Here is a 14,757-nt window from a genome sequence, read left to right as displayed (position 1 = left end):
GAGTGCCAAGGCCAGCACCCACAGACACAGCTGGCACTGCAAGCCAAACCAGCGCAAGAAACACAGCACTGCTGCAAACGGGATTGTTGCTTCTGCAGAAAAAAAGGTCCCTGTGCGGAGAATGATGAGGCCATCCTGTCCCAGGGCCAGCCGGGAGCTGCCACGGGCAAAGGGCACCAGAGCTGGCATCAGCCAAAGGCTCGGGGGCAATTCTCATGCAGTGCCATAAACCAGGAATTTAAACAGCCCATAAAGACATGAGCCTGGAGTAACCGCAGAGCAGGAGGAAAACCATCCTGGGCTGGATTCACACCTGCCGGGCCCTTGAGGGGGCCTGTCTTATCACATCCATCAAACGCAGGGGCTAGCCAAGCAGAAAACACTGTGAGAAGTGCAGGCAGCCCAGCAGTCACAGCTGGGTGGGTTTTAAGCAGCTGGGAAAACTCCAAATCTTAGTGTTTGGGGTATTTTTCCTGGGCTATTTCTCTCCCTTCCCTGTATGGCCTCCTTGGGAACCCAGCTGGAGCTGGTCATGGCTGAGCTGTGTGTGGTAACCTGCTGCTGGGTGTCTGCAGAAAGAAGGGCTGTACCTGAAGTGCTCATAGCAGCCTGGGCTTTGCTGCCAGACCAGTGACGCTTGGCCAGAGGGCTGCCAGCAAGCAGTGTCAAAAATAAAATGTTTAAGGCCATTGAGCTGTGACTGCTCTACCTCTCTTGAGATACAGCACAAAAAAGGGGGCAGGTGCCCACCCTACTGCAGCACGGAAAACTGGGACCCCTTGGGGCTCAACAGGGCTAAATCTGCAACATAAGTGCACTGCCGTGTGCGATGAGGAAGCAGCATGCAAGCAAGCCTAAAAATAGTACGTGACGGAATGCAAGAAAGCGCATACTCGACATGCCGCACAGCGCGAACCTGTGAGGGTGTGAACAGAGTGCAGTGGTGTGCAAGGACACGTGCCAACTGCGTGCGAAGAGAAGCCTGTAACCCGCATGCAACGGTATCTAGGAAAGCGAGCAAAGAGCAGGCCACCCTGCAGAGACTCACGCAAGCTGCAGGCAAAAATGCAGCTACCTGCACCCTGCAAGAACGCAGGCAAGCAGCGTGCCACACGGCGCAAAGCAGCACGCGGACAGCCGGCGAAAACCTGTCTGCACTGCGCGGCGCGCAGCAGAGCCGGGCAGAGCCGCGCAGCACCGCGCAACACGCCCTGCGCGGTGGGACAGCGGGTGCGAGCCCCCGGCAACGCCATGCAGAACTAGCCTGCGAGAAGCACGCCGCGCGGTGCGAAGAAGCGCCCAAACAGCACTTTAAATTTTTTAAAAATTACATAAATACATATAATTTCTTAAAAGGCAACGAAGCACTCGAGCACCTCCGGGGGAGGCGCACGCTCGGCGCCACGCGCATGCGCACTCCCACCGCCGCGCAGACGCAGTGCTCGGCCCCGGGGCTGCCCGCGGCGCTGCCGGACGGAGCGGCGCCGCCTGACGGAGCGGCGCCCACCCTCACCCCCGCGCTCCCGGTCACCGCCGCCGGAGCGCGGGCCCGTGGTGGAGCCACTGCGCGGCGGGGCCGGGCCGGGCCGGGCCGTGCTTGGGGACAGGCGGGTGGCGGGCAGCCGCGGCGGGGTCCTGGCAGGACGGCGGCGCCCTGTCGGGGCGCGCAGGCGGCGGTTGGGGGGCGTCCCCCGGGCGGCGCGGCCGGCTCCCAGGGCGGCCTCTCCCTTCCCTCCTCAGGGCGCGGCGCGGACGGGCCCGCGGCGGAGGCGGCCCCGCGATGGCGGCGTGAGGTGCAGCACCGCCGTGAGTACGGGCGGGGGGGAGCGGGCGAGGGGGGGCCGCCGAGGCCCAGGGCCGGCGGCGGCGCGGGGAGGGGAGAGGAGTCCCCCTGAGGCGATCCCCACTCGGCCCGGCCTCGGCGCGGCGTTGGCGCTGTCAGCGGGCGAGCGGAGGTCTGCCGGAGCTGGAGGTGACACTCGCCAACTTCAGGGACGGGGAGGAAGCGCTCGGGGGACTGGGGGGTGTCCCAGGGCGGTGACGGCAGGAGAGCCGCGCTCCCGTAGCCGAGCGTGCGTGGGTTATAAGCGTTCAGCCTGCCGTGAGCATGCTTCCATTATTGCCAACCTAACATGAAAATAACACCATATTCCCCCTCCTCCCCGACTTTTTCCTCCCTCTGTACCGCTGTTCTCAGTCAGGAACATCTCATAGCTCGCTCTAGCACCTTCCATAAGCAAACGCAGGCCCACTTCTCCCCAGAGCAAGACAACTCTTTGACATCCTTTTGTCCAGCAGAGAACACGGCACTCCGCAGTGCTGCTGTGCCCGGGGAAGGAGCCCTCCCTGCGACCCCGTGGACGCTTTGAGCTACTTGGCAAAGTGGGATTACAACCTGTTCTGTTGTACGAATGTTGCTTACATCCCCAACACGCGAGCGCAAGAGAAGATGAAAAATGGAGCTCTTAAGTGCAGTCCACAACACACCAGACTCTCTTATACTTCATTACCCCTGTACTGAAACATTACAGTTGAACTTGCAAATACTGTCATAGTGGAGTAATCTTTGCCTTTCCAACCTATATGTTATAACTGCCCAGAACCCCCTGCCAGTGCTGCTTTTTTGCCTCTCTTTACCCGAGATGCAGAAAACTGGCCTTTGTCAGGCTGTATTCAGACTTCTGAAGCCTGTCAAAAGCACAAAAGGTAGAGGAGATCTCCAAATTAAAACTAAAAATAATTATGTTTTTCAGTGAGCTTGGAATGGACCTGACATTTGTGATCTTTGGCAGTTAAACAAAGGCAGAGGGCAGGAATGAGAACCACTGAGAATTAATCAATTAGTACAAATGAGAGTAGCGATACTTCAAATGACAACTGTCGATGTTGACATCTCTTCCCACCACAGAGCTGTCTGACTTAAGGTTCTGCTCCTGTGATTTACTGTGCAGAGGAACACAGATCACACTGCTGCCTTCCTGCTCACAGGTAGAGGTTTATTCACCCTGGTGCTGTGAGTGCACTGCAGCCCAAGTGGAGTTGGCACTGCACTGCTGCTGGCCACAGGCTAATCAATCCCCCAGTTAGTAACAAAGCTGGGAGAGCAGCTACTGAGGTGATGAAAAGAGTGGCTCAACAGAGAGCCTCTGCTTGTCATGAAAGGAGTTGCTTTGGCTTGTCTCTAGCTTAAGAAATCAGAACACTTTGTAACCCCAAGGCTTGGTTAGTCAAGGATTTGCTGCTCTTTTGGAAACTGTTTGCAATTATATTGCACCATTTCTGAGTCTACATCAAGTGTTCAAGGCATGAACTTATAAAAGACTGGGATAATTCCTTTGCCAAAAATTTAAGACTCACTTTTTCCAGCTGAGTCATAGTGGCAGATAAAGCTTTAAAAAAATAGAAAAAATAGTGGCAAGACCAAAAAAACCCCCTGAAGTTAAATCCCTGATATGCAAATAGGTCTTAAAGTTTGAACAGTTACGGTTCTTGGGTTTTTTAAGAGAGAGGGTTGGCATCTAGAAAGCTGGTCTGCTGTTGCTTTTCTTAGCTGAACTCCTTAAACCCATCACTTGGTAGCTCTTTCACCTCTTTTTTTTTTTTTTCGCCCAGTGCTTTGGATATTGTGTATTTTTTAGGAGCTGTTTTGGGTGCTATCTGGTATTTGAGAGTTCGTTTTGAACACATGCTGGCAGCATGAAGTACTGCCCCCACACATCCATTCAAGTTACGTGACTGTGACAGGGTTTTTCGTTTAAACAGTTTTAAGCAAACTGTACTACAGGTAAGCCTTATAGGTAAGAAACTCAGTGCAAATCCCTGAGGCTTACTTTGAAGTTTATGTGCACTGTGTAACTTGAGAGATTTTTATCTAGACAATGTGACTTTTCACTCCCAAGCAGAAACTTTGGCTTCTGGGAAAGAGGGAAGTTGGCACCACCACCCAATAAAGAGGTTACTTGGTCTTTTATTGCAGATGTTCTGGCTGCCAGCCTGGGTGACTCTTTCTGTAGCATCTGCTGGGGAAGTTCCCTATGGACAGTACTGGCTTAATAGCAGCCTTAGTAAGGTCTGAACAATGTTACCTTTTAAATGCTTAGTAAAAGGCAGCTGATTATTCTCCCCATCAAGGTAAATAGACTGTTAAGGAATGAAAACATTCTTGAGAGAGGTACAGACTTGGTGTTGGCATACTGATGTATGAAACCTATAGTGTAGAAACACATCTCAGCCTCTTAATTGCTGAATTAGCTTGTAGAATGCCAAGGAACAACTTGCTAGCTCCTCAGGTGGATTTATTCTAAAATGTCACTGATGCATTGCAAAGCACTACAGACTTGTGCTGTGCTACTCACTTCTGACTTGTCATAATGAAAGTCCTGCTTCTGGCTGGGAAAGGCATGCCACTACCCTTGTACTAGAATTTGAAAATCCTCTCCACAAACATATACCAGTAGGACCTGCTGGTTTTGAATGGTCTTGGGAGGGAAGATGATAGAAGGAAGGGCTGTGAGCACTATGGAAGCTGATTAATAAGCATGTGGAAAGGTACTGGTGTTTGCTTACTAATGAGGGGTGCAGGGAACCTCCCCAGGCTGCTCCTCTGCTTGCAGGAACCAGCAAGGACGAGGCTCCAGCAGCACATGGAGATCGGACAGAGCAGCTGAGCGCTGACTGCAGGGAGAGCAGTGGGAGCATCGTCTGCTCTCTGCTGCTGAGGGGTCTGAAGGAAGGTCAGGAGGCTCTAAGAGCTGCAGAGGAGCAAGAAGAGTCAGTGGTGGTGTGATGAGTGTCTGCCAAGTCAGATGACTTGAGCAGGAGCATGAGAGCTGTCTTGAGGATAGCAGGACACCAGGGTGGCTAAGGAAAGATGAGTCAGGCAGGGGAGAACAAGAGCAACTGGTTGAGGAAAAGCAGGATGCAGTTGTGAAATATGGAGCTGGTAGAAATACTGTTGGGTGACGGGTTCTTATTTGCTCTGGGACATGGTAATCTTTAGCTTGGATCGTGAGGAGGGGACAAAAACAACAAGGTAGGAATTCTTCATTTGCAAGTTTCACCTTGCATGAGAACCTAGGCAAAACTGAATATTGTATGGCTTCAAGAAGGGACTGCCCATCGTGGGCCTCAGGGAGAGTGATACTTCCCTGCTCAGTAAAGAGTTGATAGCAGCAGACGCTGTTTCTCTTTGATCAATAGTGTGGAAAGAGAACTCAGTCTCATTGCCAGCTGTATAAAGGAACCTCCAGTGAAGAGCTAGGCAGAGTATGTGGGAAGTCACTTGAGGAAGATAGAGCTGCAGAAGTCTCTAGTAGTAGGTACTTTACCTAGGATGGGCTGTGGGATACAGCAGAAAAAGAGTTTTCAACCTTTAGCTGGTGGATAGTGGAGGGTCACACAACCATACGAGCAAACTGACTACAGATACAAGACTATTGGAATGTCTGCATTTCTTAGAAGTCCAAGAGGTTTGCAGGTTGAAGGGCACTGACACTGAAACTTCATAGTAAAAATAGTCACTATTAAATGGTTCTTTGTTCTGCAGCGGTTTCACTGATTGTTACAAGCAACTGGCTCTTGCAGGAAATACCGATATTTAGAAATGCGTAACTTGTTCTGAGATTGATTTGCCTGTTTAGATAATGCTTACATGCTTAGAATCAACTCACTGTTTGGAGCATTATCATTTAAATCTTTGCCATGGTGAGGAGGCCAGATTGTGGAGTGAAATGCAGCTACATCACGAATTATAGTTATACTCTTAAAGTGTAGTCATTTGTAAAGTTTGGGAGCTAAAGGCTCAGTAGTGACACGTGGCCTTATTGAAGCTGAGAGATTTACAACATTAGTCCTGGGAGATTCTAGAGCTTTGTTCCAGCCTTGTGCTCTTCTGACAGACAGTCTTAGATTGGTTTTTATCCATTTCTTTATTCTGGAGACAGAAAGCCCAAAGCAATTGTCTGTAGGCACTTTAAACTAAAGCCTCAAGAATGGGTGACCCAAAGACTGCTGCACGTGTCCAGCTACAGAAGTCAAGCTGCTGTGACTTCAGGGCTGGATCTAGCAAAAGTATGACATGATGTTTATGCAGAGATTTGTACTGCTGAATGTCTGGAGCACTTGGGAGAGACAGACTGTAGGAAACTTCAAGGAAGGAACATTTCCAGAGGATTCAGGCAGCTGCAGATCATTGATTTCATACAACTTTGTTCTATTTAATGCAGTCTGAAGTAAAGCTGGGTAGTTGGGTTTAATTACCTTTCTGTTCAAATATTTGTTGTTAAAACTTTTCTCTCCATTCTTCCCCTTGGAAAAAAGTTATCTAATATATCTGCAGTACTTTTACTCCAGAAACATCTAAGCAATTCACAAAGGCTAGCAGATAGCATGTTTTGTTATGAAACAGTCTTTATTTCCAGTTTATATATGAGGGAAACAGGCTTGGGACTGGGCTTGCCCTTAACGATACGAGTGAGTGACCTGCCTAAAACAGGACTAATGGTGGGAGTTTTATTCCTTTGACTTGACTCTATCCATGTTGCAATGTAAAATTAACTTCTTCCTTATTCTTTGGCAGCCTAACTGCAGCTTAGTTTTACTAATTGGACCCCAGCTGCCCTCCCTCTGCTGGAGAGTGGTCTCTTGCAGGAGCACCAGCACAACATACTTTCCCCAGATATCTGTTTGCCCTGGTGGTGATTTTGGCTTGCATTCTCTCTCACTAACTTTAAAATAGATCCTGCTGCTAAGAACACCGTGGATGGCAGCATGCTTCCTGCTTCTGACAACAGGGCCGGTTGGTACCTACGAGCTTACAGAGCTGTAAAACAAGTCTGACCTCAGTGGTTTTTTGGAAGAGAACCATGTGTGGTTTTCTCTTGGCTTTTCTGTGCAATCCCTCATTCTCCTTCCCTTTGCCAGGAAATCCCTTCTCCTGCCAACAGGAGCCAGTGGAATGTGCTGTTTGTTTACCTTCTCACTCCTTCATCCTACTAACCTTACCACCTCCCAGTTGTAATCCTAACAGGCTTGGCTCAGCCCTTCGTTCTTCTGACAGAGCACTACTCAGCTGAGTATTTTCAGATAAAAGGATTGCTTCAATACACCATTCTGACCATGCTCTGCTTAGTAGGGGTGAGGCTGTGGCGTTCTGCAAGGCTGGGGCTGTCCTCTTGCCTGTCTGTCTGTGCCCTGGCTAGCAGCTGCTTCATTCAGTGTTGCTGTGTGTCATTATGATGTGCTACAGGACAGCAGGAAAGAGCACCCTTCCCAAGCTTTTCCCTTTTCCAGCATTCCCCTGTGTGGTTTTGCCTTTTTGGAGTAATAAACTAGGAGTACTTTCTTCTCATGGATTCCCTACTGCATGAACTGAAGATTCCCTCCCAGCAATACTGGTACTTTCTAGCCTGACCTGCTGTTGCTATCCCAGACTGCTTAACTCCACTCTTCTGCCCCCTTTCAACAGTTCTGGCTCTGTAAAAACATCTGCAAGGCATTTATTATTTTTAAAGCCATCTGAAATTCCTGGATGAAGATGTTTGTACTGCTTAGAACAAAAAAACCCCCACGTGCTTAGAGTAGTTGATGAGCTTGCTAAAGGTAGAAGTGTGTTTTCTGGACTTACAGTGTGCTGCCATCCCTGATCAGAGAAGCCCTTAAAACTCACTATTTCCCCAGGGTTTTATAATAATCCAAGTGAGGAAATCCTGCGTTTACAGCACTTATGAAAATTGCCATTTTGAGACTGTCCCCTCTTTGATCTATTCACATACTTTGTCTTATCTGACTTTAGCTGATTGGCAAGGATTATAAATCCCTTAAGCAGGGACTGTGCTCCCCTTTGTTTTGCAGCCTGGACACTGTCGGGGCTTTCCTGGGGAGCTACATGGATAGATTGAATTTTATGCTGTCCTGCTGGAAGACTTTATAACAGGTCTGTGTCTGGGGAGGAAGCAGTTTGTGCTCTTGACGCTTCCAGCACTAATGCTTCCTTAACACTTCTCTGTAGCACCTAATAGTTTACCCCTCGGTTGCATTTCTTTATACCATCACTCAAATCTCTGCACAGTCTTGGATAAATATGTGTATAGGGAAGGCTGTGGCAGTTTGTTTTCCATTCTGTTTCCTCCTCTCCCTTTCTGTTTCTCTACTATGCTAAAGAAAAGGTCTCACAACTGTTAGCCTGGGTAAAAGCCTGAGCAACAGAGCACACAGCATCTACACCAGCAGTAATCATGTCCCCAGCTGAGTGGTTCAGAAAGCAGGAAACTTTCCACCAGCTCTGCAACACACCAGAATTTAGTACGGGGAGTTCAGGCATCAGCTATGATGCTTGGAAGTAAATGAAGCTGTATGATAAGAATGTCTGTTGACTGATTTGCTGTTTCTCTGACATTCTGATGCTTTACCCCTCTCTACAGAACAGCCTGCCCGCTGGAGTTGTTGCTGGAGACTCTTCTGGAGCACATCTGATTGCTGCTGCCCCGAGGCCCCAGCCAGCCAGCCACCATGTACTGCCTTCAGTGGCTGCTCCCTGTCCTGCTCATACCCAAGCCCCTCAACCCAGCATTGTGGTTCAGTCACTCAATGTTCATGGGCTTCTACCTGCTCAGTTTCCTCCTGGAACGGAAACCTTGCACGATTTGTGCCTTGGTCTTCCTGGCAGCTCTATTCCTCATCTGCTACAGCTGCTGGGGGAACTGCTTCTTGTATCACTGCACAGGATCCCAGCTGCCAGAATCGGCTCACGATCCCAGCATAGTGGGCACCTAAAAACCAATAATCTTCCAGTCTGCTGAGGGCTCTTGTTTTGCTTTTAAAAAGGGGGTGGGCTAGGGAGGAGGGAGGGGGTGTTAGGCATGTGACTGGAGTAAAAACAGCCTGTTTCCTGTAACTGTGTGTGGACTAGAGTGGTAAATTCCTCCCACTCTGCCTGTGAAATTCCACTTGTTTACTGTGTGAACTCTGGCAGCACCACCTGCTTTTTTAGAAGCAGAAATCTTTTTTCCTTCCCATATCATTGGGAATGGACACCAGCCCTCCTGAGAACCGGTGGAAGACCGTGCTGCTGGCCTCTGCCTGGGTGCTGCGCGGCAGTGGAGTTGTGTGTCACTTGTCTGCATTAGGCCAGTGGTCTGACTCGGGACTCGTGGCCCACTGATTCTACTCAAGTAGCTGCAAGATTCTCTTCATCTTCCTCTTCGTGGGGAGCCAGCCTTCCCACCTTGCTGATCAAGGGCAAGCTCAAGAGCTCACAGATGCACTTGGCCAAAAGCTGCTGGAGCCAGAGGCAGTTGAGTCATCTCCTCCTGCTCAGCCTGCCAAAGAGATGCGTGCACTGCCGAAGTGCTTTCTGAACTCCTTATGCTCCGAGATCATAGCCTGAAAGCCTCAGTTATGCTGCTGCTTTTATAAAGCCTCACAGGTAGTGGAGACTCTCTTCCCGTCCTCGTAGATTTCCAGGGTTTACCAAGGTATTGACTGTTGGGATAAAGAACCAGTATGCTGCAAGATGTGGGGTTTTGAAAGCTGCTGTGAACCTCACCTTATAAAACTCATGCTAGCCCAAAAAGCCAGCTGTGGGCAGGGCAGGAGAGGTGGAGGTATGGCTTGAAGCAGTAAATGCTTCAGCTGTTTTCAGTGATGGTGTTTTGGGGCCAGGGGTGACAGAAGGTGCTGGTGCTACTGACTGGAGAAGGCAGGAGGTGAGAGGAGTGCCTGGTGTCTCCATCTCCCCTGGCAGAAGGATGTCAAGAAGCCAGGGGTGTGTGTGTGTGGGGGGTGTGTGTGTCAGTCCTGCACATCACAGCTGTGCAGAGCTCCACACTGCATACATTACTGTGCAGCCATGGCTCTTGGGGAGCCCAACCTGGGGCAGAGGTTTGTGGGAAACCTTAGAAGTTAACACAAAATACTGTCTCTAAAGGGTTCCCTCCCCTTTGCCGTCTTCAGTCAGGTAGTGGAGAGCAGTAGAAGTGGCTGTTGCAGTCCCCAAGAAGCTCAAGCTATGAGGTTGTGAAACTTCCAGAGTATTGTTTGTTCATTGCACAGCTGTTCAAAATGTTTAATAAAGCTTTATAAACTTTGGTCTGTGGCCTCCTGCCCAGCATGATGCATTGGGTGTTCATTGTGGATGCCTTTGCCCAGCAGTCATGTGTCTGTGTTGTTCTGTTCCCAGCACAGAACCGGGGGAGTTTCCAGCAAGAGGCAGAGCCTGTTTGCCCTGTAGCTCCCGATACTGACTCTTCCCATTAACTGTTGAACCTGACCGTGGGCAGACTGAGAACCGTACTGGTGATTCCCAGACTCACACGCAGCACAGGTTTTATCTCTGCACTTACGTGACAGATTCGCCCTTTCCTTATCGCTTACGAAATTAAACCAGAGCTGCTATTAGTCCCCAACCCTGGCAGGAAAGGCGAGCCCATCGCAGGACACGGCGTCTTCCTGACCTGTTCTGCTGTGGGCAGAGACCGGGCAGCAACCCAGCTGCCCCCAGCCATCCCGGGGGAGATGTGGTTGTGTCAGCCCTTCCCCAGCCTTGGCTGTGACCCCATGCAGTACCGGGGGGACAAGGGGGACACATGCTTCAGCCAGACAGGGGACTTGGATCTGACAGCACCCAGGAGCACCTTGGAGAGTTAGCCAGTGCTGCTGGAGCTGAAAACGGCTTCCTTTACCCTTGCTGCAAGCCCTGAAGACCAAGTCCAAGTTGGAAAGTGTTCAGGTCATATCAGTGTTCACATGTTTTAAAAAAAGCATGTGCCACATCACCAAGAATAGGCATGATGGGTCTGTCACCTGTCAGGCCAAGGGAAATCCCAGTAGCTGTCATCAGCTCCAGCATAAATAAATAGAAAGGAGAGAGGAAGGCCTCTCATTTGCAAGCTATGGCAAGACTGTTGTCTGTGCTCTGAGCAACTTTTAAGTTTAAATTTATTCAAGCTAATGCAGTCCTTTTAAGAGTACATTTTTGCTGCTAACTAGCGAAATTGCACTCTACAGCAATTTAAATAAATCCTAGCCACAAAGCCAGACAGTTCTTTGGATGAGAGCAAGCCCTGGCTTTGTACATGTACAAGACAAGATGCAGCTGCAGGCTTCCCCTTCTGCAGGACCCAACTCGGAGGTAAAAGCACTTCAAAAGGGGAAGCTTCTGGTGTAGTGACAGGAGAGATCTCAGCAGACTGATGTGTAAGAAACGTACTTTTTACAGCTCTCCCACCTGAACTGTTGTTCAGGAGTGCTCTTTGATATACACACAGCCCTCACCAGCACAGTGTCTTGCCCTCTTTAGGGCACAGAGATACCATCTTCATTTTAAAGACAGAAAATTAAAGCAAATTCATCATGGTCAGACAAAGCCTCAGGCAGAGTGAGGAACCCAACCAGGTCCCACTTCTCATGCTAATGCCCTGCTTGTCCTTCTCTGTAGAGACACCATGAAAAACCAGCCTTCGGCTGCAGAACAGGTTGAACCTGATGGCATTTGAAAAGCAGCATCACAGCTTCTCTGCTTGTGCACGGCAAATTGGACTGAGCCCGTACAGACGCAGTACGTCTGCTCTCAGGCAGGCGTTTGCTGGCTGCACAGAAGGCGGCTCAGAGATGTTCTGCCCTGGTCTCAAGGAGCTTCTCTGCCAGAAGAGCAGTGGGGTTGCTCCATCCCCTGGTATCTTGGAGGCACTGAGGGGTCTCTGCCTGGGGACTGCAGTGGTGGGCAGGCATCCCCGGGGTGTATCTACACTAGTGACTCTGAAAGCAGTGGGGTTTATAACACAACTGCTGTGTTGTGCCAGGTCCCATAGAGCCTGGACACAGCCCGCAAGGGCTTTGGCACAGAGCTGTATTACAAAGTGTCCATCTGCCTGGTGCTCCCTAGATACAGGGAGCAGGAGCCTTAAGCTGTTCCTTTGTCTTTCCATTTGAAGGAGAGATAATTTTCTTTTCTAGGTCACGTAACAGATCAGTAACACATCAGGGTCAAGAAAGATTAAAAAAAAAAAAGCAAACAAACAGCCAAACAAACCCAGGCTCAGATCCCTAGAAACAGAGATGCAGCTTAGCTCAGGCAGACCTCAGGCTCCTCCCTGCAGCCTCAGGGTCTGGGGGCTTCTCACTCCCCTCCTTACCACTCCTCAGGGAGAGGCAGCATCCCCAAGATGAGCACTGGGACACCATGAGGCTTCCCATGGAGAAGCTTTGGCCATGACTACCAGGCTGGTATGGCTTTCTGAACCCTAGAGCTTCCAGACATCCATATCGGTGCATCTCATCTCAGGGGCTAGTGTTTGGCAGTTGAGCTCCCAGCACTGCTCAGGGTGCAGGCAGGGAACCAACTGTCAAGGGCCACCACGGCCACCAGCCCGCTCTCCCAGTGTCTGCCCCTCCATCCCTGGATCTTGTCGGTCAATTAGTGCCTCCTGCCTGCATGCTGTCCCTGCTACCCTGAGACAAGCGCACAGCACAGCCTTCCTAACTTCGCAGCAGACAGAGGCGAGACGTTGATCCCACTGAGGAGCCATTTGGGCTGGAAGCACCCCCAGCCAGCTCAGAGAGGCAGCCAAGTCCAAAGGTGCAGCCCTGCTGCTGGCTGCACTGGGTTTCTACAACGTCCAACCTTATCCTCTCATGTTGTTACCGTGGGTCTGGTCCAGCCAATCCCCCTGAGCCAGGGAAGGCACAAACATCACTCAGTGCCACAGAGCCCTGCCCTGCCTGTGCCCTTTGGTCTTACCTGTCTCTTACTCCTTGCACTGGAGCAGTTTCCTAGCCTTCAGCGACTGTGGGAGGTAAGATAGACGTCAGGTAAGGACTTCAGCCTTTCCCTCTGGAGCCTGGAGATTAACCCTTGGCAAGAGGGTTTTGCTACACTTCCAAGCAATTACAAATCCTCTGGTAGAAGAGCAAGGGAGGACGGGTGGCTTGGGTGCCACCCCAGCCTGCTGCTGGGGGTATGAGATCCAAGTGGCAGAGTCTGCAGGGGACAGAGGTAGGCTTTGTCTTCCGAGTCGATACATGCCAGCAGCCTCCCGTTCACCTCTTGTCACAGCGAGCAGCAGGCACAGTGGGGGCTGGAGCCAGACCCTGTCCCAAGAGCCTTTTTACTGGGACTGGGCTATGGAGAGACCCTCAGACCCAGAGCACAGCCCAGGGTTTGCTCTGGGGGATCCTCAGCACGCTGAGCAGTTCAGGGCTGCCCCCCACCTACTCACAAGCATTTATCCTTTCAGAGCCTGCGTCAAGAGCCAGCACTTGATGTGCTTTTGGGGTGCTACTACTGAGCTTTGGGGAAAGCAAAAGGGGATGTTCAGGCCAAACAACTCATCCTTGCCATTTTAGATGCCCATTGCCAGCACAAGCTGCCCAGCACAGGGCCCCCACCTCCTCGCCAGACCTGCTGTGGGGACAGTCACAGCCCCCACCCTATCACCCAAATCCTCTCCCAGGCTTACAGGGTGCAAGTGGGAAGCAAACAGCAAGGTTAAGTCCATTAAAGGAGGCATCTGGGCTAATCCCCAGGAGCATCTGCCTGGCTCAGGCTGAGGATGCCTGGCAGGGGGGGCTGTTGGTCTGAGTGGGCAGAGGTGGGGTGACTCCATGGCAAAACAGCCACCGAGCACAGCCAGGGTGGGATGCAGGTGCTGCCAAGTACCCCAAATATCCTTTTAAGATGCCCCAGCTTCCACTGAAGACTAGACACAGAGCAAAGGGGACAGAGAGAGGAGGAAACTAGCAGTGCTATAGTACCAAATCCAGCCCCCTCATCCCCTGGGCATGACCCACCACAGACATGCTCACTGCCCCAGGGCTCAGGCTGGACTGCAGCACCCCAGCCTACCCACAGCACCCTGACCTCCTCTGTACACCACCCCTATGGCCACCCTGCTCCCGAGCTGTGATGCCAAAGAGGCAAAGCCAAGGGCTGGAGGGTCCTCAGCCCCAGCTCCCATCCGAGAGTGAGCCCACTGACCCACTCCCAGCCCACACATCACACATGGACCAAGGGACTTGCCAACAAGAGATAATCCCTCAATCACTTAATTGCTTTAAAGAGAAGCAAAACACGAAGCATTCAACATTTAAGGTACCAAGACAGAGTCACTTACCAGATTGAGGAGGAAGCAGCCACACACCAGTATCAAGTAACCAGATCCAGAGACTTGGGGTATTAAAGCCACCCCAGACCATGGTGGTGATGAAGGAGGAGCAGCATCACCAAACCACCCATCTCTCAGAAGACTTGCTCCCCCCAACCCTGTGCTATAGATCAATTACTTAATCACCAAGTTAGGGATCCCAATCAGCACCGACTAATTATCCTAACAAAGCCGGCTTGCTTGTAGTTGCTGATGAAGCAGATTCTGCTGAAGGCAGGGCTGCCCTCTGTTCTGTCACCCCCAGCCCAGCTGATGGGGGTTGGCAGTTAGGTCTCCTGCCTGCTGGGCTAGGGGCAGCCGGCTGGCCCTGGCCCTCGGAGCAGGAGGGACACAGTGGATGAAGTTCCTCTTGCAGGAGCAGGCGCTGGCGCTGTGCTGGACCATGAACCTACATGGGGACACAGGAATAGCTCCAGCACCACAGGACAGAAGTGGTACCAGATCCCAGAAGCATCAGCCAGAAAAAGCCTCTGAGGCACCAGGAGCACCACACGGGCATTGCACGTGCTCCAGGAACCACTGACTCCTGTAACAGGGATGCTAAGAAGTCCTCTCATACATGAGCTACACTTTTTTTTTTTTTTTTTGTGAGGTCTGT

The 14,757-nt window shown here is 51.0% G+C and overlaps 1 protein-coding gene across 2 annotated transcripts; it reads left to right on the top strand.

Annotated features, from left to right (window-relative positions):
- Window positions 1–1,623: 1,623 nt before the first annotated feature.
- Window positions 1,624–10,087, top strand: BLCAP (BLCAP apoptosis inducing factor). 2 transcript variants are annotated; one of them, XM_074920271.1, is made up of 3 exons: window positions 1,624–1,806; window positions 7,852–7,933; window positions 8,421–10,087. In XM_074920271.1, exon 3 carries the CDS (start codon window positions 8,509–8,511, stop codon window positions 8,770–8,772), a length of 264 nt encoding a protein of 87 aa, XP_074776372.1. In that variant the 5' UTR covers window positions 1,624–1,806; window positions 7,852–7,933; window positions 8,421–8,508; the 3' UTR covers window positions 8,773–10,087. The 2 variants fall into 2 exon arrangements, with proteins under 2 accessions (XP_074776372.1, XP_074776371.1); XM_074920270.1 differs by lacking the exon at window positions 7,852–7,933 and having other exon boundaries at window positions 1,626–1,806.
- Window positions 10,088–14,757: the final 4,670 nt, after the last annotated feature.

Source organism: Athene noctua, chromosome 16 (assembly GCF_965140245.1).
Source record: "Athene noctua chromosome 16, bAthNoc1.hap1.1, whole genome shotgun sequence".
Lineage (NCBI taxonomy): Eukaryota > Metazoa > Chordata > Aves > Strigiformes > Strigidae > Athene > Athene noctua.
The sequence above is the reverse complement of the archived record's forward strand: the minus strand, read 5'-3'. Positions and strand labels throughout refer to the sequence as shown.